This window comes from Diabrotica undecimpunctata, chromosome 4 (genome assembly GCF_040954645.1).
Source record: "Diabrotica undecimpunctata isolate CICGRU chromosome 4, icDiaUnde3, whole genome shotgun sequence".
NCBI classification, from domain to species: Eukaryota; Metazoa; Arthropoda; class Insecta; order Coleoptera; family Chrysomelidae; genus Diabrotica; species Diabrotica undecimpunctata.
In genome coordinates this window covers 11,589,499-11,617,387 of record NC_092806.1, presented here as the reverse complement: position 1 = coordinate 11,617,387, position 27,889 = coordinate 11,589,499, and the positions used below count along the sequence as shown (strand labels likewise).

General features: G+C 33.0%; 2 protein-coding genes across 4 annotated transcripts in view; one reads left to right on the top strand and one right to left on the bottom strand.

Moving 5' to 3' along the window:
• The window catches only part of LOC140439164 (1-phosphatidylinositol 4,5-bisphosphate phosphodiesterase epsilon-1-like), a 579,894-nt gene that overhangs the window by 217,767 nt on the left and 334,238 nt on the right, over window positions 1-27,889 (bottom strand). Inside the window, exon 1 of one of the 3 annotated variants that reach the window (XM_072528896.1) lies at window positions 20,088-20,205. The exons of the other annotated variants lie outside the window; for them this stretch is intronic. The gene's annotated coding sequence lies outside the window, so the exon portion shown is untranslated. Of the gene's footprint in view, window positions 1-20,087; window positions 20,206-27,889 lie in introns of those variants that run through there. 3 annotated transcript variants of the gene reach the window in all.
• Window positions 7,939-9,357, top strand: LOC140438127 (RIB43A-like with coiled-coils protein 2). Its single transcript, XM_072527840.1, has one exon. It carries the CDS (start codon window positions 8,026-8,028, stop codon window positions 9,295-9,297), a length of 1,272 nt encoding a protein of 423 aa, XP_072383941.1. The 5' UTR covers window positions 7,939-8,025; the 3' UTR covers window positions 9,298-9,357.

Below are 27,889 nucleotides of genomic sequence, written 5' to 3'. Positions count from 1 at the left end.
GAAAGATGTAATATGTTGACTTTTTGGAGTAATAGTTTTAGTAGTACACGTATAAGAAAAAAAAATGGGATACTGTAAAAAATATGTGAGAAGAACAATGATATTATCGACATTCCATCCCATCCATCACTCATAAAAACTCTTAAGGAGTGTGTATTATTAACGAAATGGTTTTCTAGTGACTTCTTCAGTTATTCCCAGTACCGTTTTCGTTATTTCGCTTTTAATTAATCTGGAAACCTCACTTAATTCGGTCCTGTCTTGGGAATTTTAAATTCGGACACGTACACCTTGCATCAACTAACAAAATTAAAACTAATACGTATGAGGAAGGTGTTCGGGCCGCTCCCTTTATGGCTCTTATCCTTTCGACCGCCGCTCTCCTTTTTGCCGCCTTTTTCCTTTTTGTCGTCGACCGCTTCGCGATAGCATCCCGACGGCGAATTGGGTCGAACGCCGGCGTAACGTTATAAAAAGTTTTTACATCAAACTTGTAGGATACCGCATGATAACCAGGATGAATGTTGGAGGAACGTTTTTTGAAGAAATAGTTTCTTTTATTAAGAAGACAGTTAGAAACCGAGTTCAAAGAACAAACAGTTCATTGGGTGAATACATTAGAAGCTTAAAACATTAGAGCAAGCTCAAAGAATAAAGAGGAGACCTTTAAGACACACAAAACAACTAATTTTTTTCTACAATCTTCGATAATAAAGATTTTTCTCAATGTCTCGATAGAATCTTTTAGATCCCGTTTATTTCACGTTTTATACTTCATCCACAATTATAAGAACTGACTTATGCAGAATTTAAAAGTATCCCGCTGATAAAGTCGACGCCATAAGAGATTTGCCTCTTCAGGTAAATAGTAAAAAGGGCCGGCTTAACGAATTTTATATTTTATTTGGCATTTACATTACATATTTAATTTAAATAAATATCTAGATAATTAAGGGAAAAATACATAAACTGATAACTTATTCAATATACAAAATCAACAAATGCAAAAGTATTTTTTTATTTACTTTTTACTTTAAATGTATTATTTAATTATTAGAAGGCCATGAATCTAAACTTGGACATAATTTTTAATACCTACAAACATTTTAAAATAACATTTTCTTGTATATCTAAATTTAAAATAACTTTAGTATTAATTAATAATTATGATTTTCCCTATCTACCACTTAATATTTTATAAGATTATTGATTAATAATTTTATGTGATGCACAACCTTTCGTGAAGAATAATTTTTTTTCGTGAAATTATTAATAAAGTAATTTATCATTTTTTGCCAACTTTTTCAGACATAAAACGGAAAAGTTAAACATAACATGTCAACATGAATAAATATGAACCTTTTAAAACGAGTAAATCGGTACTCACCTGAGGGACCGCAAACATTCGGATACAATTAGCGTCCCTTTGTAAAGACAATGACGTCGACTTTACTAAAGTAACAAGACATTTACTTAACACAGAGACTACACATTACTCCCCTGAGTTAGTAATAAGTTATAGTCTAAAAAAATCATTATGAAATTGACTGGCCAGTTGGTTGTGAAAACCAGTGTCAATAAAACACAAAACACACACAAAACGAGTATAAATATTACATCACATAGATATTATGTTAAATCTGTGTCACTATCACTGTCGTCTTTTAAATTGATGATAATATTTTGTATATTATATGTAGGAAAATATGAATTCTCAGCTTTCATAACATATGAGACTGCATTTTTCCAACTATTCGCATCAATTTTAAGTACTTCCTTTTCAATTAAATGCAGGACAGATGCATTTAAATGTGGCGAAGTATTATTTCTTCGAACTCTTGACTTAAGTTGATGCCACATATGTTCGATTGGGTTAAATACACAGTAATATGGTGGAAGTCTTAAAATCGTATGACCCATGTTTTCGGCATAATTATCACAAAAGTATTCTTTTTTCAATGCGAAACTTTTTAAAATGTCCAATAAATCCTTCTTAGTATTATCTATGTGAAAATAAATATCTTTGTCATACAAGTAATTCTGTATTGTTATTTTAGTATCGCTTGAACTGGGAATTTTATTTAATTGCCTGCTATGATATGTTGCATTGTCCATAACTACAACACTATTAGGGGTATGTTGGGTATTAACTTATTTTTGAACCAGTCTTCAAATATATCTGAAGTTGTGTTGTCATGGTAATCGAGACATTCATCACTGATGTTTTTAGCTGATAGAGATAAGGCATTTGGAACCCATCCATCGACTGATCCAGCATGGAATATTGTTATTCTTTTTCCTCTATTAGAAGGCGCTTTTGTTGAACAAGATTGACTATTATCTACCCAACCTTTAGATGGCGTATCGTGTGTATCAAACCACATTTCATCTAAATAAATAATAGGTCGATTCTCTCGACGACACTGTTTAATTTTGTTTAAATATTCCATTCGCCATATCCGTAAACGATTGGATTCCATAAGTACCTGTCTTTTATCTACTTTTTTGTATTTAAACCCTATACGTTGCAAACACTTCCAAAGAGTTGTTCTACCGCACTTAATTTCAGTGTTGTCGACGTCAAGACTGTCAACTAATACATCTAGTGTGGGTACAATTTGTTCTTCATACAAGGCATACACTTTGCGACGAATAAGATCTTCATCTGCACGATCCAGCTTCCGAGAAATACTGTTATCCCGTCTTATTAATCTTGGTATAATAGGATTAGTTACAATTTTTCTGACTGTGGATAATGGTTTTTTAGTCAAAGTTGCCGTTTCATGTAAGGCTTCGTTACTGTCCATATTTTTTTCGACAAGAGTTTGAAAAACATTAGCAATAATTTGTTTTGCATCAGTAGATAAATGTATTCGTTGGCGCTGTTCAGGTTCTAATACTTGAATGAGAATTTTTTGCACAAACTGAACACTCAAACGACTTTACAACCAATTCCGTCGAAGCAGACTTTTAAGTGTTAGTTTGTCATCGTACAACTCTCTTCAAATTAAAAAACAATTAACGACAAGTAACAGGTAGAAAGTTATATAAATTCTAAGTAATTTGTTAATAGGTCAATTAAGTTAAACCTTTACTTATTATAACTGTATATACGGGTTTGTCAGTTCTAATGTGTTTGGGATATTACCCGTTTTCCCAAAACTTATTAATTTCCACCACCGGTCCAGTCAATTTAACTAAATTGAGATCTTCATAATTTTGGGCGCTTTTATTTCGTTGAGACTTAAAATAATGATTAATAAAAGAATACAATAATTATGGGAAATTTGTATGTTTATAAAAAGAGTTTTTTGACATTACGCTTGAATGATAATATTTGATCTGATTATATGTACTAACCTACAGTTGACTTGGCTATATGCCGGTCCTGTCAGCTTGGATAGCTGTGATAATTATACAACAATAGAGTACTTAGAAGGGATTATTCAGTTTTACAGCTGTTATTAAAATAACTTTTATATTGAGACACTAAATTTCTGAATACAGTATACCTTTTCAAATATTTACTGATAAAAATAATATTTTCCGTTACAATTCTCTTCGTATACAACTTTAGTTTTTAATCAGAAATCTGATACGACGTGATTATGTTTCAAAGCAATATCGATTCAAATATTGGCTTAAATCAAGGGTCCTATATATAAGACAGCATTCAGAATGTTTACTGCTGCGAAGACAAACTGAGCTTCGTGTCGTCGCATTGACAAGCATGACACTTGGATACACAACTGCATTGGCCGGTGTCTAATTGCAATCGGTGTACTCGAGAGGCGTGATTGGATCGCCTAGCAAATTTGGTCGTAATGTTAATTATGTAATGTTAAACAGGTAGATATACAGGTCACTTGAAGGGCCAGAAACGCACGGCGGATAATCGAGGTGTATGTATAAGATGAGGCTTAAATCAACAATTTCTGTTATATAATCGAATTGCTATATTCTGCCAAGAATAGATTATGTACAGGATGTGACCACATCTTATTAATAAAAACAATGGCCAATCATAGAACTGTTTCAATATTTGTTTGGCACAAGTATTGTTATTTAAGATAGATAAATACTATAAATTGGAGACGATCCTGCAAGTGGCAACAGTATAGTTTCGTTGATTTTCGCTTCGTAATAAACTTCAAATAATTGGGGAATTACAAGTTAGAAAATTCAACAGAGTTCAAAAATAAATGTTAAAAGTTAAGTGCATACAGGTGATAGTCGTGAATAAAGGAAATACCATCAGACAAGTAACATAGAACTATGTTAATAATTTTAACAAGTTTTGAGTAAATAAATAATTGTGTGAAAGATTAATAAACTGGTTTTGGTGAATGTTTTAAGTCCAAATGGTCGACCTGCTTAGGCAATCCTACGCGATTTTTGGTTTCTTGGCCAGAAAAGAGGAAATATATAGAAGAATAACAGGGGAACGAAGTTTACATAAGGAATCGAATAAAAACGGGAAAAAGTTAATAGAATTTGCTACAAAGAACAAAATGAAGATAGCTAGCACAAGGTTTGATCATAAAGACATTCATACGGTAACATGCGCTTCTCCCGATGGAAAAAAAATCAGATTATGTCCTAATTGAAAGCAAACATGATAAGGTAATAATCTATTGCAAGAGTTACAAAGGGGCAGATACCAACAGTGACCATACACTAATAATAGCAAAACTAAAACAATAACTACCAATAATACCAAAACCTGTTAGAGATAGATTAAATTATCAATTAGAGCGCCTTCAAGAAAAGCAGGTTGTAAATAGACTAGAGGAAGAAATAAATAAAAAACTAGAGAATCCAGTCAAACAGGATATAGATGAAGAGTGGCAGATCATACAGACAGCCATGTCGGAAGCAGCGGAAAGTGTATAGGAAGAGAGCATATAAAAAGACGGCAAGACTGGTTCGATGAAGAATGTAGAAATGTTTTGTAAGAAGAAACAAGGCGAAACTACAAAGAGATAAAGAAAATACCCAAAATGTGATAGAAAATTATGTGACAAGAAGAAGGGAAGTAAAAAAGTTTGCAGAAAAGAAAAGAGAACAGCTAGAAAACCAACTTAAAAACATAGAAGAAGCCTACATAAACAAAGAGGTGAAGAATTTCTACCAAGAAGTTAAGAAATCCAATATATTAAAAATATTGATTATAAGACAAAGAAAAATATGAACGAACTAACAGAAACGAAACACATATATTATGTGCAGACTAATTTTGATCCCTACTTCTTAAAGTTAACGACAATGAACCACCAACACCAAAGGTGATGACAAACGTAGATTAGTTCAGTAAGAATTACTCCATTAACAAAAAAGTATTAAAAAATCTAGAATGTCTCATGTCCCACAATATTTTGTAAGATCTGGAACGTCAGAAATGTATATAAACTGAAAGTTAACAGTTCAAATAACAGTAGGAATTGAGTTTTTAATAGTTCTATCATTCAGGTAAAGTTGTGATCAAGTAATATTGTTTGCTGTTTTCATTAAAAATGATTTTAAAAAACTGTAATAGTATATATAGTAATTTTTATTTAAAACACGTGTTCCATGTACAGTCTTTTTCTTCACTTTTACCTAATTCGTTTTCTTTTTGTCCTTTACCTTCTTCAAATTATCCAACTCGAAGCACTTTAGCTGCTGGAACTAAAATCTTTCCACTTTCTCATTTTCCCAATATGTTTTCCAACAATAAGACGAATAAGTCCGTATGTTTGGCGTGCAACTAAGACAAATAACCGAAATTGGTCGTAACAATATTACTAAAGTTGGGAAACTAGTTTTCAAGTGTTTGAAGCGTGAATGGGGAGGCGATGGGTACGTTACACCACTAATTCTCAAGAAGCTGCGCAAATTGAATTAGGAGCAGAAATAAAATAGAATTTGTAGAAAATCAGTAATTAGATAGGTATAATTGAGTCGAAATAAGGGGGTGCAAAAATTGATTTTACCTTGTCGGTTTGCATAATTTTAAGTTGCTAACAGACGTTGGCCCGTAGATACAATTGTATCATTATTTATATTTTCTTTAAAACTCTTAGATAAGAAAATGTGTTATTCTCTAAAGAGGTAAGGGGTTCTTTATCTCGTCCTTTGAACTGGTCAAATCTGATCATGGATCCGAGATTTCTACCTTTTTTTATATAGTATAGTGAGTATAGTCTAAGAAATATATGTTGAATTATTCGTTGGTAACAATTAGGCACAAAATGGGCACTCTGATGGAACTGAATCACGTTAATTTTAAAATAAATGAATTTTTTACTGTATTAATTCTGAAAACATCATCATCAACAGAGATAAATTACTAGGGGTAGTATAAGATTTCTATACAGAATTATACAGAAGTCAAAAAACCATGATGAGCAACCAACAAAAAAGTTTAAAAATTCAGGAAAAAGATTAGTCAAGCAAGGATCGAAATCGATGCCTGATCAACAGACAAAATAAGGAACACCCTGAAGAAAATAACGAGAAATTAGGCGCCGTGAGAAGATAATATTGTTATAAAAGCTACATATTGGAAAAGACAAACTTTTAGAAAATATAAAGAAAATCAAGAGATTGTTCAACTTGTCTGCACCAAAATAAAAGACCTACAAGATGACACAGTGCACTTATCATTTTATTACACAAGAAAGGCGGACTAACAGGCATCGATAATTATTTATCCATAAGCTTGTTAAACCACCTCGAAGTTTTCCGAACCCATGCAACAAGCAGTTTTAAAGAAAATTTTTGGCATTAACTTTTTTTTACGATTATTAATACAGAATACACAAATAACTAATTTTGCTTTTACATTTTTAGAAATTATACAAAAAAATCATGTGATTTAATTCTCTATAAGTCTATACTGATGCTTCTAAAATCTCTCTGCTGACGATGTAACAGTCTCTCTTATATGGCTGCCAAAAAACAAAACAACTCTTCATGAAATCCAACTGTTCATTGGTCATTTCTCACTAAAATTCCTAAATAGATGAGAAGCATCGATTATTAGAAGACTCCGAATCAACCACACCAAATTTACCCATGTTTTTTTATGTCCTCTGGAACTCCTCCAACTTGCCACCACTGCAACGTTTACTTGACTGTAAAACACATCCTCACTGACTGCAAATAATTCACCAACGGGTATAAAGCACTGGACTTGAAACCTACTCTTAAAAAAATGCTCACAAGCCCTACACATCACAAAAACTTTACAGTCTCTGAAAACCGCTGAACTTTACCACAAGTTTTAACCTAATAGACATTAGGTAAATTGATATAATTCTTATTTGTTTTAATTATTTATTATATATTTAACATTATTGTTCCTGTACCAACGGCCATAGTTTTTGAGGTACCTTATGTAAAGAAAAATAAACTTTTAATGTAGAGGTTTAGAGTTTAGGTTTCTGTTAAAAATTTAGTTTTATAAAAAGTTTTTGACACCAAAAAAATTTGAGAACCGCTGAGATAGATAATATAGAAATGTCACCATAAAATAGTTTTAAAATCATCGAAAATGATTTGACTTATGTATATTAGATCTAATATCTTTTCTTTACAGTTTTAATATAATAATATTGTATATCTACTGTTTTATTCGAGCATTTTAACATAGTTAATTGATTAAAGTTCGTCGACTAACATAAAAATACTTTTTTTCTTTTTTCGAATGAAAACTGTACCAAACTTTGGTAACATTCAGTATTTTAAATCACATGCACATCTGACAGATTTGGTAAACGCCGACCGTTCATTGATCAAACAATCAGGCCCGCCGTTGTGAATATTTTCCAGCCGGAATGTAAACAGTTTGGTAGCTGCTACATTAAAAACACTTCCACTAAAGTTATTTTTGAAAACAGCGCCATACAAACGCTTAAAACAACGTTTTACCGAGTAAACGTGAGTGAAGTATTAGTTTTTGTTCAGCGAGAAAGAAACAAGCTATTTACATTACAATCCAAATAGAGTTTATTAAAACCATGGTCGAGTCATATAAAAGTGTATATGAGTGCAATATTAATGTCAGTGTCTCACATAAACGAAGTTATGTCAAAGCTAGCTGTTGACTGTTCTAGTAATGAACATTTGTCATTTTGGCATATTTACGATTATACACTCAGTTTTGGATTAAAAATGTTAAATTTTTCTATAACAACCGAAAGCGATCGCCGAGAGGCTGCTAAAATAGAACAACGTCGTGCTAGGGAAGAAGAACGAAAGCAAAGAATATTTAATCCCCGTGCCAGACTTATAGGGATCGACGCAATAGCACTGAGGCACCAAGTAGAAGAGAAAAAGCAAAAAAATGATGAAGATAGAAACATTGATAAAATATTCAAAGAACAACTAAAAAAAGCCGACGAAATTGCTCTAGTTCTTGAACAAAAAGAATGTGAAGAACGTAGAAGAGTGCAGCAAGAGATAAATAATTTTAGAAAAGTGTACCAACGTCCAGAAGATCGAAGAGAGTTTGACCTGAATGATCCCGAGTCTAAGAAAAAGCAGTTGCCGTGTAGAGTTCATGATGACGACCCAAGGTTGGGCATTTCAGCAGCACAAAAGTTTGAAGGAGAAGATTTGGTGTCAGAAGAGAGGCGCAGAATGCAAAACGAAGAAACTAAAGCGTCCTTAGGGCAACAAATTCGAGAAAAAGCTGGTGCTGAGAAAGAACAAAAGCTTGCCGAAGATGCTTACATAGCAGCAATGATAGCTAGAGACCAAAGGGCCCTGGAGCTTGATGCTTTGGAGAATATGTGTAGAAAAAAAGTCCAAGAGGCTGCAGTCAAATTTAACCAAGCATTAGCAAGCGAAAAACTTTGTGAAAAACAAAAAGCTGAAAAACAAAGGACAGAAGATAACTTGGCAGATATATGTAACTTTTTAAACAGTGATTTAATGACCGAAAATCCAGACGTTGCCCAAAGTAATTTTCCTGGCAAAAAAATCACTTCTTGCTACAAAGGCCTTACGGCAGCTGAACGGACAGCTTTTAAGAAGGAATTACTTCAACAAATCGAGCAGCAAAAGCAACTAAGGGAATTGGAAAAGAGACGAAATAGAGAAATGGATGCCTACACTGATGGTACCCAGAAGAGCATCTACATGCTAGACCAAGAGCTTAAACTCAAGGAAAAAGAACGAAAAAAGAAGCTTGCCGAGGAAAATCTTAAATTGGCAGAAGAACAGAAAAGCCGTAAGCGATATTTAGATAAGGTAGTGTACTCCAATATACCTTCAGATGAGTTTTATGATCAGTTTAACCGGACTGTAAGATGAAGTGTAGTTGTATTGCAGACACAAGAAATGTTTATATGTTTAATAAAAAAAAAAACAAAATATATATATTTTTTAAAAAACTATTCTTTTTAATATAAACCACAATCTATCCAGCAGAATTAATTTTCCTTGTATACACATTGTGTAAAACTTTTAACGACTTTGTATTGCACATTGTGTTAGGTCATCGTCTTCGTAATAGCTTTATGTACTTTTATTTATAATAATATCTACAATTCGAAAAAATAACAAGGTTTTTCTTTTTCTTTGTTTTTTTCCGATTCCACTAATGAAGATTGGTTATAACCATTGCCAATTCGTCTCTATCTTCTGCTTTTCTTAAAAGCATATGTGTGTTCAACCCGGTCCAGTCGTTTTTTAGTCAGGATATTTGTCGTCTTCCTCCTATGATCGGTTCATGGTATTTTCGAAGTTCTTTTAAAAAGACATGTCTTAAAAGCTTCCAACTTTCTCATTAATTCAACAATAACAGTCCAATCTTAAGCAGCATAAAGAAGAATAGAGTGAAAATAACATTTTATCATCCAATATTGGATTTCCACATTGAGTCTTTGGTTACTCAGAAATTATTTCCTAATCTTCAAAAAGGCTGCTCTTTATTGTTCTATTCTTGATGGAATTTCTGATTGATTTCGGATCTATATCTTCAGTAATCCAGACTCCTAAGTACTTTATTTTATCCACTTGTTCTACATCTTCATTTTTTTATCTGGATCCTTTTTATTCCCTTCTTATTTTGCCCCCCTTACTAATAACCATGGTTTTGTTTTCTTTTAAGTTTATTGTTAAATTAAACTACCCCTTCTTCTTCTTCTTAAAGTGCCCTCTCCTCAATGGAGGTTGGCTACTACAATTATAAAATCTTCTCTATCTTCAGCTGTTCTTATTAGCTGTTCAAAATTTAGCCCTGTCCATTGTCCGATGTTTCTGAGCCACGATAGTCTTTTCCTTCCTAGGCCTCTCTTTCCCTTGATTTTTCCTTTCACTATAAGTTGGGCATATTGGTACTTATTATTTCTCAGTATGTGGCCTAGGTATGATGTTTTTCTAACTTTTATTGTGTTAAAAAGTTCTCTTTCCTTGCCTATTATATGCAGCACTTCTTCGTTTGAGGTATGCGATGTCCATGAAATTTTGAGCATTCTCCGGTAGATCCACATTTCAAAGGCCTCCAATTTATTTACGGTTGACTACGGTAAACTTCCCCAGTATTACAAATTGTGTTTAGTAGCGTCTGCAGGTCTTTCTCACTTTAATCGATGACAGTGTCGTTGGTATAACGAATATTATTTATATTTCCACCATTGGTCTTTATCTTTGCTGTACATTTTTACAGCGCTTGTGCAAATAACTCTTTGGATTATATATTAAATAAAAATGGTAAAATTACACAGCATTGTCTCACACATCTACTTATCTATTGCGCATCTTGCTATTTCCATCTAATATTACCGCAGCCTCTTGGTTCCAATAGAGATTTCTCACTACGTTGATATCATTTTTGTCGAGTCCATTTCGCTTTAGACATTCCATGAAAATGTTATATCAAAGACAATAGGTAATGAAAACAGATTAGAAAAATTCCAATACAAACTGGAGAATGTAAAATCAGACATAGTAGATCTATCGGAAACCAGACGCAAAAAACTATGTCTCATATTCAAAACTGGCTGTAAGGGCTAACAGAACCTCAGAATTGCAGGAATTCTAAATAACAAAAGACTAGTTAATATTAGGAGGTGACATCAATGCAAAAAACAGACAATGAAGATAGTTGTGTAAGGGAAGTATACTCTAGATAATAGGAATGAAAAATGGTATCCTAGCAAACTTTGTGCAAACGAGGGACTGTTAATGATGAATACGTTGTATAAGAAAAAATCTAGCAAGAAATCGACTTGGATCAGTCCTAATAGCCTCACCAAAACTAAGACACAGACTTTCTTCTAATTAACAAAAAGTATATTGTTACAATTCTTTAAAAAACTTAATTTAAACATCAACAATATTACACGACGTTTATAATAACGTAATGACAACTGTAAATTTTAAAAACTCGAAATGAAACAGAAGATGTCTTAATTGCGGAAGAACGGAACATTTTCAAAACAACTGCAGAAGCCGATTCCAAGAAAGGAAAGAAGAATTAAAGAATGAGGTCCGTAAGCTACCTTGATCGACATCCAAAAGCCTGTTACATAGTCCTATTAGAAATACTAGTAGATATAGGTCTCTAAAAACTCGATCTCTCACTGACCACAGATATCCAAACAATAGCCATGGAAACGAAAAAAACTCGACACTAATGCGCGAGCTTCGGCTATATCTAATAAAAGCCCCCCAAAAAATGAATAGAATTTATTATTGGCTACATTGACGATCAAAATGTAGCTTTGAGAGTAGATCACTAAACAGAAAAGTACAGCCAACTAAAACAAACTTCCTCTATTCTATTTCATGGAGAGATAACGGCAACCATACAAATTTGTATCACCTTGTTAAAACACGTACTTCTTGTAACCGATATTAAAGATAAATGCGTTAAAAGTAACTTTATTATTTGTTTAACCTACTTAAAATAAATGTATGCTGACTAGAAATGAATGTGAAGACAATCGATGTGAAGAACCACTATTTCGTGACGCTACCCGTGACAACTTCTCGTGGCGATAGTTCCGTGACGATCTGCTCAGCAAGTTACTATAGAAAAAAAGTAATACAATGTCAGTATAGAAGTTTCGCTTCAAAAAATTGCCATATCTAGTGATATAGCTATTTTTGACATGTCATATACTCCTGTTTTAGATTGACCCACTTATGACCCACTTATGTATTACTAGCAGACCCGACAGACTTCGTTCTGTCAAATAGATTTGGAATATGGCAGTTTATTTATTTAATTCTCCTAAACAGAACCGTCACCATGATGTTAGGGCCGAGTGTGAGGGTCAGTTCGGGTGGCCTAAGTATCTTCGCTTCCAGAACTTTGGCCACCCTTTTGGACCCACTAAAAACCTGGACTGGGATATCTGCCAGAGGGCTTCAAACTAAGACGGGAACTTAAGGTTCAAACCTGATTGAAAAATAATCTAAAGGGATAGTGGGAACCTAAAGGCGACAAATATTTATAAAGTGGGTGCTTTAATGACAAAACATAGAGATAATTAATTATTTATTATTATTATTATTAACGTAGGGTTAATAACGGATGTAATAAAGAATAATGAAATAAGACGTATTTAAGTATTTTCAGTAATCGCTTTATTGTAAATCAAGTGAATCATAATTATTAACAAAAATCTGTTTTATTTTTATTATAGTGCTTTATGATATACAATGTTTTTTGTTTGATTACCTGGTGAATATACAAACAAATCTGATGGTTTTCCAACACGGGAACAGGCAATATACAATTTACCATGTGACTTACTTATGGTAATAGGAAAAGCAGTAGATTGCCCCTGAGACTTATTTATGGTCATAGCTGTAGTCGTTTAAATTCAAATGGTACATCAGTCGGAATCATTGGGATGCGTGGTATCAAAACGTCTTCTCCTTTATACTTTCCTTTCAGTATAGTTGCTTCTATCATGTTGTTCAATATTTTTTTTATCGCTAACCGTGTGTCGTTGCAAAGATGCGGTTGGTATATTTCTCAACATTATAACTACCGATCCAACCTTTAATTGAAGATTGTACGGTGGCAATCATGGTAAATACAGCGAGTTTAAAAATGCAGGCGGATAGTTAACGACATCATCCTGGTTAGTAGCCGAATCAACTGATTTGTATATCCTCAATTCGCCGGTTTTTTGTTTTTGAATTTTGAAATTTAATTCATTTACATCTATGTTTTTAGCAGCCAATATAGCCCGTTCGCTCGACCAATCATGGTTTCTGTAATTTTGAGCAACATTTGGAAACTTTTGAATAAGTTCATCTTTTGATCGAGTTAACTGACAAAAACTTTGTGGAAAATTAATGCAACCAGTCAAGGTGTCTATAGGAAATTTGCCATTACCAATGTCAATGAGTTGTTTAGAGAATATTTGTCCAGATTGGTCATGTTGCAACTCAACACGCATATTCTTGCTTAAGTGTAATACCTTGATATGCTTCCACAAATTGGAGGACTTTAAACATGCATTGAGTTCATCAGCTGGCGTTGATCGTGGAATCACTGGCAATGTTTAACGATAATCTCCTGCTAATAAAATCATTGCACCACCAAATGGGTTATGATTACTCCGTAGATCTTACCTGTTCCCGTATTGAAAAACCATCAGATTTGTTTGTATATTCACCAGGTAATCAAACAAAAAACATTGTATATCATAAAGCACTATAATAAAAATAAAACAGATTTTTGTTAATAATTATGATTCACTTGATTTACAATAAAGCGATTACTGAAAATACTTATAAACGTTTTATTTCAATATTCTTTACTACATCGTCTATTAACCCTATGTTAATAATAAAAATAATAATATTAAATAATTAATTATCTCTATGTTTTGTTATTGAAGCACCCACTTTATAAATAGTTGTCACCTTTAGGTTCCCACTATCCCTTTAGATTATTTTTCAATCAGATTTGAACCTTAAGTTCCCCGCATAGTTTGAAGCCCCCTGGCAAACATCCCAGTCGGGGTTTTTAGTGGGTCCAAAAGGGTGGCCAAAATTCGTGGAAGCGAAGATACTTAGGTCACCCGAGCTGACCCTCACACACCACCCTATCATCATGGTGACGATTCTGTTCAGGAGAATTAAAGAAAAATAACTGCCACATTCCAAATCTATTTGACAGAACGAAGGCGGTCGGGTCCGCTAGTAATTTAATAGCAGCTTTATTGAATAGCAATAAAATTCAAATTGACTCTACATTTAGTTAGAAAATATTTGTATGCAAAAAAGAAAAGGGATGTTTTAGGGTTTTCCCGGAAATTATTCGAATTTTTCTTGCCGTAAAAACCATCCTTAGACTTAGGAACATTTTAAAAAAAGAATTGTTAAGATTGGTCCATGCGTTGTTGAGCTATGCGTTTACCAACACATTGCATTTGCGATTCATTTTTATAGTATAGATAATCATCCCGTATTACGAGTCCCTCCTCTATTGGAATATCTCTGTTTCTTAAAATAATTAATAAGTGACAGAAAGCTTTTTTCCATTCGTCTCTAGTTCGATTTAAGGAGCTTATAGCACAACATTCAACAGTTTTCATAAATCTATTTATGATTGTTTCTATAAATATAATTTAAAATAGTAAAAAATTATTAAAGTACAGCTTTAAAATAATCCCGATGTTTATTTATTAAAAAACGATTGACGTCGACCCACGATATTTTATTTTTCCGATTTTCCTTTTCCTGACCGATAGGTTATAAGCCTTTTTTTTATTTTATCAATAAGGGTTTCTACCTTCGACAAAAAGTGTCTAAACCGATAAAAGGTTTGTGTTCGCTTCAGACTTCGCAAAAATATCGGGACGTCCTTCCGCTTTGTAGGTATCGAGAAAAACAGTCACATCTGATTCCGAACTAAGCCCTACTTCAAAACCCTTCTGGTCTAATTCGTGACGTATCGATTTCCTGCGAAAGATACTGGGTGAAACCGACACTCGTTTCTTTCTGGTTTTTAGTACGGTTTGTACAACTTCATGTCTAAAAATTTGAGTACATTAATGTAATTTTAATGTTTAGATCATATCTTTGCAGATATCGTAGCCACAGTAATATATTATTGTTTTAAAATATTTTTATTTAATAGTTTTTTAACCTAACTTATAAGTCTTCTACACAAAAAATTATAAGACACATACACTATAGAGAAGGAAATACAAATTTTTATGGTCTGCAAAAAGGAAATATAAAGAAGAAGAAAGGAACTAATATACCCAAAACACATTGAGAAGGATACATGTAGTGACTTCCTGAAAAAAACTCACTTACAGGCAAATGAGAGAAATATTGACGCTTTAGAGGTTAACAATCAATTTGAAAATAATTTACAGTTATTGCTTAATAAATATAAAAAATTATTCTCGAATTCTCGAATACACTTGATGAAATAAAAGCCTGATGTTGTTCCTAAAATGTGCAAGCCAAGGAGGATTCCATATGCCATTGAGAGTTTAGTAAAACAGGAAATAGATAAGTTAGTAACATAGAGTAAAATGATAAAGGTTACAAATGAGGAACTGGGCTACTCCTATAGTACCCAATGTTAAAAATAAACATTTAAGAATTTGTGGGGACTATAAAATTACCATAAACCCATATCTAGAGATATCGAGTCATCCGCTTCCTGTAATTGAGGATATTTTTGCCAAAATAAATAATGAGGGTAAGCCTATGTCGGTATTTTCTAAAATTGACATTAGAAAGGCATATATATATATATATATATATATATATATATATATATATATATATATATATATATATATATATATATATATATATATATATATATATATATATATATATATATATATATATATATATATATATATATATATATATATATATATATATATATATTATATGAATTAAAGAATGGATGCGCAGTCTCAGAAAATTATGATTTTAACGACACATTGGGGTTTTTACCGTCCAACATTTATGATGTTTGGTACTTCTCCGGACCTCTAGATTGGCAAAGGTTTGTGGATATTTATTTTTAAGATATATCAAATAACTATTGTTATCTTTACCCACTTCTGATCGCAAACGAGTATAAAAAGAGTCATTTAAAAACGTTAGAAGCTTCTTCTTCTTCTTAAGGTGCCGTGCATTTCTGCGTAGGCGTCCACCGTACATCGTCTTGTCAGTTGTCAGGTGAGATATTAAATAGTCAGGATTAAATAATTCTGTTTTTAGCAGCATTACGAAGCATTTCGTAGCTGTGGATTTCTGTCCATTGTCGAATATTGCGCAGCCATGAAATTTTTTTACGTCCCAGACCTCTCCTACCCTCTATCTATCTACCCTTCGAGTATCAGTTGCTGAAAAGTATATCTTTCTCCTCGTAATATGTGTCCCAAGTATGCAGTCTTCTTACTTTTTTACATAAATAAAAAGTTCCCTATCCTGTAAACCCGCTCTTCTAAGTACTTCCTCATTTCTGACCCTGTCCGTCCATGATATTCTAAGCATTCGACGCAGGCACCACATTTCAAACACTTCAAGTTTATCAATGGAACTGGCCTTTAACGTTCATGCTTCCATTCCGTACAAGAGAACAGGCCACACGTAACACTTAAGCATCTTGTATCGGAGGTTGAAGTCCAATTTGCGATCAGTCAGAAACTTACGAAGCCACAAAAAAGCATTGCTGGCTTGTTCAACTCTGCTCTTTATTTCATTCTCGGGGTCCCAACTCTCGTTCAGTAAACAACCCAAGTATTTAAATTGCTTGACCTGTTCGATTTCTTCTCCAGAGACATATATCTTTGCGTTGGGGTAATCATTTCTACTTATAATCATTGTTTTTGTCTTCTTGATATTTATTTTCAAACCCCGAGCTTCACTTGCAAGAGTTAGATCATTTAAAAGGCATTGAAGATCTTCTATGTTATCTACCACTATGGCTGTTTCATCGGCATACCTGATGTTATTAATAAATATGCCGTTAACTTTAATACCCTTATTAGAGTCTGCCACTGCTTCTGCAAAGGCTTTTTCTACGTATAAATTGAACAGCATTGGAGACAGTATACAACCTTGCCTTACTCCTTTGTTAATGGAGAAATCTTCTGTTTTGTTGAAATTTTGAAGACGTACTGTTGCTGTCTGGTTCCAATACAGATTGGCGATAATTCTTATATCCTTGTCGTCCAATCCCAACTCTTGTAGGTATTTTATCATCAATTCGTGTTTTACATTATCGAATGCTTTTTTATAATCGATGAAACAGACAAAAACATCCTTTCTTTGATCTAAACAATTCTGTATTAATGTTTGCATACTAAAGATCGCTTCTCTCGTGCCAAGTCCATTTTTGAAACCAAACTGACTCCATCCACTGACCTCTTCACATTTCTTAAACAATCTAGTATGCAGTATTCTCAGGAAAAGTTTTAAAAAGTGACTCATTAGGCTTATTACTCGGTGGTCCTTGCAGAAGTTCGCACGTGGTGTTTTTGGTAGGGCGATAAATGTAGAGCGAAGCCAATCTTTTGGAATCTGGCCCGTATCGTAAATGTCATTAAAGAGCTTGACAATAATGTCTAGGTTTTCTTCATTACGTAACTTGATTGTTTCTGCGTACTGGGGTTTTGTTACTTTTTAATAGTTTGATAGTGTACAATATCAGCTTTCAAAATACTTGGGCCATACAAATGGTCTCACCAAAGTTGTGGTGGTTTTTGTGTTCTGTCATCATTGAACAAATTGGCTGTGTACAATTTCCAAGTATTAAGTATATCGCTAGGGTCCGTTATTAGTTCATTTTGGTCATTATGTATACCAGTGACTTGTTTTTTCTTAAAGATACAAGCAATTTCCTTAATTTTCTTGTGAAGATTGATGCTGTCGCCGAGTTTATATAGGTTTTCAGCCTCGGTGCAAAGTGTAGTCATCCAGATCTCCTTCTCCGCTATAATTTCTTTACGAATTTGACTGTGTATATTTTGGTACCCTACTTAGTCCTGCCTAATCTTACACTGTCTGCGTTGTTCCATCATCTCTAATATTTCTTCTGCCATCCACTCATTCTTGGTAGTGATAGGTTAGAAGCTGTTTTAATAATATTAAGCGAACTTAACATTATAGTAAATAAAGAAAAATCCATATTTATGCCCAGTAAGCTGGAATATTGTGGATATATCATAGATAAGGTGGAGGAAGTAAAACACCTGAGCATATTAGGACAGTTTTCGAAGCACCACCGCCAAAAGACTTAAAACAAATTAGAAGTTTTCTTGGTACAATTAACTTCTATTCAATTCATGTTTAACGCAGCCGATAAATTACCAGTTGTATTGTACCAGTTATTAAAAAGAATGTTTCTTGGGTATGGAATGATTCACATACCAAAGTTTTTAAATGAGCTTAAAAGTGTATAGCTTCAGATGAGGTAATAGTACATTATAACTCTAAATTGCCATTGGGTTTAAGTTGTGATGCTTCTAAAATTGGTCTACGGGCGTGTTAAGCTCATAAATTTCCTAGCAACGGTAATAATAATAAATTTGTAGAGAAACCAATAGCTTTTGCTAGTAGAACTTTAAAAGAGACTAAACAGAAATATTCTCAGATAGATGAAGAGGCATTATCTATTATCTGGGCAGTCAATAAATTTGATTTACATTTAAATGGAAACACATTTACATTAGTGTCTAATCATAAGCCATTAGTTTCTCTATTTCACCCTAATAAGGCTGTAGGTAACATTTATGTTGCCAGAAGGACTAGATGGGCATTGATTTTATATAATTACAAGTATACTGTTCAATATCGAACCTTACATCATAAGGCCAGTGCTGATTCTCCATTTAGGTTTCCAATTCCGGTAAGTTTAAATGAACCTACTGAGTCAGATGAAAATATATCTACCGTAAACAGTATTTTTATAGAAGTTTTACTCCAAATGATCCTATTCTTAGTAAGGTTTTTCATTATATTCAGCAGGGATGGGACAAGAAAGTAGAACCAGATTTACAGTTATATAAAGGTCTTCTTGTTAGAGTGCCGTCTCTCTACGGATATTGGCAATCATCATGGCTATTTTTATTTTTGAACTTGCTGCTCTAAACAAATCAATCGATCTGAATTGATACCAATCACGTAGATTCTTCAACCATAAGTTCTGCCTTCTGCCAACAGATCTTCTTCCTTGAATTTTTCCCTGTATTATGAATCTCAAAATTTCATATTTTCGTCCCCAACTCAAGTCAGTTGCTTTCATAAAGTCCTCGTAGACATACGGTCTCAGGACTTGTAACTTAATGTAGAGTCATATGTCGCCATGTTACCAATCCAACGGTAACTTTACCATCTTAATTTTATACAAGACATAATGTAAACTAAATTTCAATTAGTAATTTTTAAAGGGTTTTTACCCCCATATTTAGTGGCTACATTCATGTATTAACCTGACACTGATGATGGAATATTTATTCCGAAAACGTTTTGTCTATTTAACATAGCCCGACTGGGTTTTTATATACCTTTTTATAAAGGATTTTATTAAAAAAATTTTAATATATGGTATACAGCCAACTACAGGAACTTAGTTTCCTTGTGGATGTTAATAATATATTACTATTACAATTTATTCGGAAAAAAGATGTTTCTAACTATTTCTAATGTATTATAATAATTAAAACAATTGAAATAAATTTGTTGCAATGACACAATAACGTAAAATTTCTTTTAATATACGTGGTGACTATTATTGAATGTTTATTGCAGTGAAACATAATAATCAATATATAATTTACCTTGAATTAAACAAAAAATTATATAATAAAATAAATATATGAATTAGAATAAAGTAAATCTTCAGCACCTAAAAAATGCGAAATTTTTCAATTATTTTTTCGGATTTTGTTAAATAAAAAAATAAACACAATATTTGGGATTGGTGCATATCGTGAATATTGATATACGGTATATCTTAAAGTGATTCCAGCAAAAAAATATGCTCCTATGGAAAATTTCCATTATGGGATGCTTGTCGATTGATCCCGCTTGGAATATTATGCTATTTTTGAGGTTAAAATTATCTGTATATACATTTTAAAAACAATAACAATCGTTACCTTTGATCCCCTTGTTATCAGTCTGCCTTTGAGCAGGTTTATGACATCTCCAAAACTTTTTTGCAAAACAACAGTCACAAAAAAACACTTTACACTTTCGTTTCCACGTTAAAACCGTGTTTTGTTTTCCATGTCTATTCGACATATTTACACAATTAATACTACCTTTTAAAAATTGGTCTACTTCAGTGAAAACCACTCGAGATAACGTTTGATCGACTGTTTAATGCAGGCATTTATACAAAAATATTCAAGAGAGGTTTATTAACCTATCGTTCTGTTTATTAAAATCTAAAAATTTATACAATAAAGAGCTTTTTTCCTATTTAAGTCATCAGCTAAAGCAGTAGTTTGATACTAGAAAAAGATGAAGTAATAATAATAATAGAAAGATTAAAATTTCCTTATCGTCCAATCCTAGATTATGTTATGTTGTATACAACCATTTCTGGACTTGCTCAAAAGGCTATAGCGGGATAAGATGGTCAAAAGTGTCCACGCACCGATCAGCACCGTGACTTGTGCTTTCAATAAAGCATATAAACATATGATGATTCATAGCCCATAAGAAAATAGATGGAAAAGCATACATCTAACTATTTGATAAAAAAACGTGGTATTTTTGAATTTTATCTTTATGAAAGACGTAAATAGGGACTTTTACAATATATTTTGATAATGTAGAAGAAAAAATGTTGAAAAATGTTGAATTACCCGAGTTTTGAGGTTATGTGCAAATAAATGAGTAAAAAACCAATTTTTTTTTTATTTCTCGATACTTTCCGCTCAGAAATTGAAAATTCTGCGATGGCCATTTCAACGTACGAAAAAAAGTACATAAAAAATTACTATTTAAAAGTTAGCCAAACATTAGTAACATAACCTAAGAAATTATTAAAAATTTCAATGATTTGTCCTGAGCTCAATTTTCAATATAAAAATTTGAAAAAAATCAGGCTAATTTGTATTCGAAAGATACATCTTCATGAATTTTTTCAGATTTTTGAAAGCAAAATTGCGTTATAAAAAATAATGTCGAAAAAAGTTTCTTTCAAAACATTTGTATGAAGTCATGTTTTTATATGCTCTATTGAAAGCACAAGTCGTGGTTCTAATCGATGCGGGGGCACTTTTAACCATTTTATCCCGCTATAGCCTTTGCCTTAATAATTCTATTTTTAAGGATATTTATATATTATATACATTATAAAACAATAAGTGTTTTTTGCCTAGTAAGTGTATTAACTAGTATGAGATACGGTCTATAAGCGTCTGGTTAGTCTGTAAGCACAGTGCGGTCCCAGTATAGCTTGTAGTTATCATTTTGAAGCATTCTGTCAGGGACGTAATAATAATAAGGAAGATGGTCGGTTTGGAGAAGTCCCCGTTTTTCAGCTAGTTCTTGGTACATAATCTTTCCTACTGAGTCATGGCGTTTTTTATAATCAGTACCGACAAATGCCTGGCAGCCACCGATAAGATGTTGGATGGTTTCTTGGGCTTGGCATCCATATCGGCATTTGTCATTTTGGACTTGGGGATCTTTAACAATATATTTCAGGTGATTTTTTGTTGGAATAATCTGATCCTGAATGGCAAGTAGGAAACCCTCAGTCTTGGGAAACATCTTTCCTGATGTCAACCAATAGTTCGACGCTGTATTGTCGACATATTCTTGTCTGATCTCATTGAGATGTCGCCCATGCAGAGGTTTACTCATCCAGGTGCGCATTTTTTCTTGCTTAGTCAGATGGTTTATGCGCATTTCTTGTTCCCTCAGTTTAAGCGGCGTTGTATCATCTACTGCACAAATTGCTCGATGTAAGGTAGATGTCTCAGCATGCACCTGAAGATAAGTTCTTAAATTAGCAATCTATTTATCCAATTGCTCACCTATGTCCATAAGTCCTCTTCCCCATTGATATCGCGGTAATGTTGTTCTCTCTACTGCACTGCGTGGATGGTGTTTTTGCGCACTTGTGAGAAGTGTTCTTTCTTTCCGTTGAAGACTCTCTATATCCGTTTTATTCCATTATTTATCCATTACTATTATTATTATATATAATATATATTTTCTCTTAACTCGATTTGAACTGGACGACAAGATTTTTATATTATTTGTTTATTAAATGATCTCTTTTGTCACTCACTATTGAAAATAGTGGCTTATTTCCAGCAGGTTTTATCATAGTTGTTTCATTTCTTGTAAATCTACTATTAGGGCGTAGACTGACAATGAAAAATCTAATGTATTTGCAGAATATTTAAAAAATATAATTTACTTCAAATTTAGGTCAAAACATAAATGATGATATATATGTAGTTAGCGAATATCTAGATGCACCCTGCCAACTATCACCTTCAATAAAAGCATTCTCTCCATTTGAGGTTCGCAAAATAACAATAAGTACCAACTCTCACAATGCCCCAAGATACGATTTAATTGATGGGAGAATCCTAAAACAGATCCTGGAAAGCAGTTCTCATGCTTACTGTTATCTACAATAGAATGCTGCAGTAAAGCAATTTCTGCATTTTCCAATCCAGTGGAAATATGCACACATTATAATAATTGGAAAACCAGGTAAATTGCCTACAGAACCTTCTTTCTATCGTCCGATACGCTTATTACCCTTGATGTGCAAGATATTTGAAAGACTCCTGATAAATAAAATAAGCGAAACTGTACCACTCGAAAACACAATACCCGAACATTAATTTGGTTTCCGTCAAAAATATTCAACAATCCAACAGTGTCATAGAATAGTATATAAAATCAGGAAAAGTTTGGAAGAAAAGACTATGTATTTAGCTGGCTTTTGATAAAGTCTTGCACAACGGTTTGCTATATAAATTAAAATCATTACTGCCTAGCGTTATTTACCTTCTCCTAAAGTCCTATATTAACGAACGTTCGTTCCAAGTCAAAATCAATAATGATTTCTCAACCTATCACTCAATCCAATCCGGAGTTCCTCCGGGATGTGTCCTCGGTTCCTTCCTGTACCTAATCTTTGCTGCTGATATACCTATTACAGATGACGTTACAGTGGCGACTTTTGCCAATGATATAGCCGTTTTAGTTTCAAACAAAAATCCAGATATAGCATCTGAAAAGCAGCAAAATTACTTGCATGCATTAGAGAATTGGTTGACAAAATGGAAAATTAAAGCTTATATTAAAGGTAACAAAAGTTGCATGTTTATCTTTGTATTCAAGTGTCAATTTGTGAGATATTGTTAGAGGAAATTGGTTTTGTAATGTATGTCGTATTTAATGGTTATATCGTTGATTGTATATAGGCTTAAAGGCGTTACAACTATTCATTTTAATTATAAATTATCTTATCCACAATGAAAACATAACTGTTTTGATTTTTTTACGAGGTATGGGACACACAATGTTTTAGTTATGTTTCATAGTAAAATTTAGTCCAGGAAATATTTGAATATTTGTGGACATTGCCGTAGGTACAGAATATTTACTAAATAGTCTAGTAAAAATAAAATAATATAAACGTTATTGTTTTATAGTATCTTTAATTCAAAAGTTGTGAACTGCCAAATCTAAAAGTTGGTCTATATTTCTAAATATTTTGCAAAATAACACTTTGCAAAGTAAGGTTGATAAGTTAAAATCATCAAAAACAAAATCAATAACAAAAAAACTGCCCAAATCACATTAATAATAAGAAGACGCGTTTGCCAACAAGTTAGTCTAAACAATTCCCCCATTCCTGCTAGAGACGTTGTGAAATATCTTGGGTTGCATTTGAAACGAAAGCTGGAAAGCAACACATTAACGCCAAAAAACTCAGCTTAATATAAAATTAAAGCAAATGAATTGGTAACTTAGCAGAAAGTCACAGCTGGGATTGGAGAACAAAATACTGCTTTACAAAGTCATACTAAAACCAATATCGACTTACGGCGTAGAACTCTGGGGCTGTAAAAGCCTTCAAACACAAAAAATTTGCAGACCTTTCAATTAAAAACACTGCGATAACTAACGCCCCTTGGTATGTGAGCAATGCAACTATTCACAATGATCTAGGAGCACCAACCGTAAAAGATGTCATATAACTCCCCGCCAACTAGGACAAAATTCTTAATTCAACGCATCACAGCCAAATTATTAGTGAATTATCCACCAATGGAGGAACGAAGACTGAAGAGGACTTGACCAGGAGACCTGGTTACATAGGTAAATATGGAGAACTGTCGCTGAACGGTGCCCAAATCAAGAAAATATTGTCATCAAATTTACTAATTACTCAATGTACTGTTTATTCTTCTTCTTCTTAGTCGTTAACCTGATGCAGGTATCGTGATATCATGAAGCTATTAGCTAAATTTCCCAATGTTCCTCCACGTTTTTCTATCTTCTGCCATTCTAGCACATTCTGACAATGGAGCGCCAATGGTAGCAACAATATGGTCCGTGTATCGTGTGGGAGATCTACCTCTATTTCTTTTGCCTTCTACTTTTCCCTGGACGGTAAGTTTTTCAAGACCATTTCTTCGAAGCACATGTCCAAAATAGCTTATTATTTGTTCTGATATTTGTGTTCTTAGTCTTTTCTTTATGTTTAGCTGATTCAGTATGGATTCATTTGTTCTTCGGGCCACCCATGGTATTCTCAGCATTCGTCTCCAGCAGTACATCTCAAATACATCTATGTACTGTTTATTAGTAGATTGTAAATATGCATTAAAAAAACTACTTTAAAAATTGTATTTGCTGCATTTATTGTTCTAGATCTATATGAACTTAAATTCTTTAGAAAGGATATTTTTCTTCTATCTTGGCCACTTCTATCTACAATTTTATCTTCAAATACTAATTAATTGTGATATTTTTGCATTCGTAGACTTTGAAATTAAATTTTAATAAAAATCCATATACCAAACTAGTTTTGTAACAATTTTATCGCATTTCACGTACTTTCTTTAGTTAATAATGAAATTACCATAAACCTGTTCATAGAACGTGAAAAAGCATGTATCGAGCAGTTTTTATTGAGTTGAATAAATAATTCAGTAGTAAAAGTAATCAATTTATGCACTTCCGTGCAGCTAAGAAAGTAAAAATATAGCATTTGACATGCCTGTAAACAATATATCACCGTCAGAAATAGTTCCCTTTTATAATATTAAAATATAATGTTTGGATAAAAATAAAAATTGTACACAAGGGCAAAATAAGGAAAGATTTTATCAATTTTTATTATTTAAAAGTCGTACTTAACTATGTAAATTACAAGACGAGAGATGGCTTACACCATAAAATTAGCACATAAGCAAAACACTTAAATATATTGATTTTTATAATTTTTATAGATAATTATTTCTATGCCAGTTTGGTTACGGCATAAGGTTGTAGAAGGCATGGGAAAAGCAATACATTAAAGATCTCACACGGATATCCCTAGTACAATATTGTCATGGCTTTTCTAGAAAGTGACTATTATTATACTATTGATCATGTAAATCGAAGACAAAAATCCGGGAGGAAATATATCTCTGAGAGAATATAGGGCCTCTAAAGTCGTTATTAAACCAAATCCATGTAGTCCATTCACAAGAACCATTATAGGTTGCATTTTTTACAGGACGGCATTAGTATAAGCTTAACCTTAAGTTGCCGATAGAAAATACGACAGCTTTAATATGCATAAAAAAATAAAAGAACTAACAAATACCAAAAAACGAGTACATTATGGGATACTCAAAGATAATAATGGTAAACTCATTCCAGACATCAAAGATAAACTAAGATTTTAGCAAGAATACATAATGAAACTAGTCGACGATGATAGAATGATACAAGAAGAACCACGGGAACCAACAGGACCGAAAATAATAATGTGCGAATTAGAACAGGCAATTAGAAATGCAAAGACCACAAATTCAGTAGACCCAGATCAGATGCCCACTGAGCTAATTAAATGCATTGACGAAGAAACACTGCATATACTTTTAGATCTGTTCAACAAAGTATATACAACAGGAGTAATACCCGAAGATTGGTTGCTGTCCACGTTTTAACAGTACCAAAGTCAGTACATGGGACAGAATGCTCCCAGTGCAGAACAATTTCCTTAATAAGCCACACACTTAAGATATTTCTCAAAATAATACTATACAAATAAGACTATACAAAAAAATAGAAGAAGATATAGATGACACTTAGTTTGGTTCAGAAGAGGACTAGGAACGAGAGAGGCTCTGTTCGCTTTTAACGTTCTCGCGCGAAGACGACTAGATATGAACCAGGACCTCTATGTCTGCTTTATAGATTATCAAAAGGCTTTTGATGGAGTACGACATCAGAAACTCGTAAAACTGTTAAAAGAAAAGAATGTGGATAGTCAAGGTAATAGGGGTTATTATCAATCTGTACTGGAATCAAAAAGCAAACTTTAGAATCGAAAATGTCGATACAGATTAAAATAGGTGTTAGACAGAGTTGCATGCTGTCCCCATTGGGGACAGCATGCAACCCTGCACGCAACAAGAGGGTATATCATTAAACGGAAAAATCTTGACCAACATAAGATTCGCAGACGAGACTGATGTTTTTGCATACGGTCTAGAAGCACTACAACGCTTGGTATATAGATTACATCAAGTCAGTATAAAATATAAACTACAAATTAACGTTAAGAGAATCCAGTGCATGATTTTTTCTAAGCAACATACAGTAGGAAGGCTAGATATCGAGAGAAAACAAGTGGAAAGGGTAAATAACTACAAATATCTGGGAACCTGGGTAAATAAAAACAATGACCAAGGTAGAGAAATAAGGACACGCATTGAAATTGCAAGACAAGCATTTATAAAAATAAAAACAATGTTAATCGAGACCTTCCTCTGGAGCTGAGGATAAGAGCCTAAGATGCTACGTGTTCTCGACTTCGTTGTATGGAATGGAAAGCTGGACAATAAAACAGCCGCCAATAAAAAACGGATAGCTGTGATGATAGCCAACCTACGATAGGACAAGGAACTACAAGAAAAAGAAGCTTAAGTTTAAGTTTGTGATCTCTGTCCCCCATCTTAGAAAAGAGGATGCAAGGGGTTTTCGCGTTGTATCACGTAAATTAGCAACCCTACACTTACAACCTACGCAATTATTATTAATAACCTTATTATTTTTTATCGTATAACGTCGTGGCTGTCTGAATTGTTGATGGCGCTGCTTTAAACGTACTTAAATAATTCAAATAAGAAGTTTTTGTCCGGGACCGACTTCTTTTTCCCTTCAAACCGCATTGAAATATTATTTAAAAAAACCATAAAGTTTACCTTGTATGTACAACAAATGCTAGATATGGCTTATTATTAATATTATTTGTAAGCAGATAACAGAAAGGCTTCCAATATGTCTGTAATTACTCTTTTTATGTCCATGCTTTCATTCCACAGATAGAAGCAACACGTAGCGTCTTAACAGCTCTATTGATGACCATCATAACGTTACTGTTACACAATACCGTTTTCATTTTGTCGAATCTATATCTGGCTTGTTTTGTTGGATGGAATCCCATAAATTTACCAATTTTAACATAAAACTAGAGATCTATTTTATAGGACGAACTGCATGTTGTTAATAAATGTGTGAAAACAGCTTAGAAATCATTTATCATTTTTTTTTTCGTGTAGAAATCCGATCCCGAGTATTATTTATTTGTGTCGTAGTTTAGAAATACACGAACCATTTATCATATCTTTCTAAATTTATTTCATATTTTATTTCCTCTGTCCGTTTCAACAAGTATACTCCAGGGGTCTTTTTCTGT

Bases quoted from the DNA above. Each gene is read 5' to 3' on its own strand.
- LOC140438127 (XM_072527840.1), top strand. From the start codon at position 8,026: ATGAGTGCAATATTAATGTCAGTGTCTCACATAAACGAAGTTATGTCA.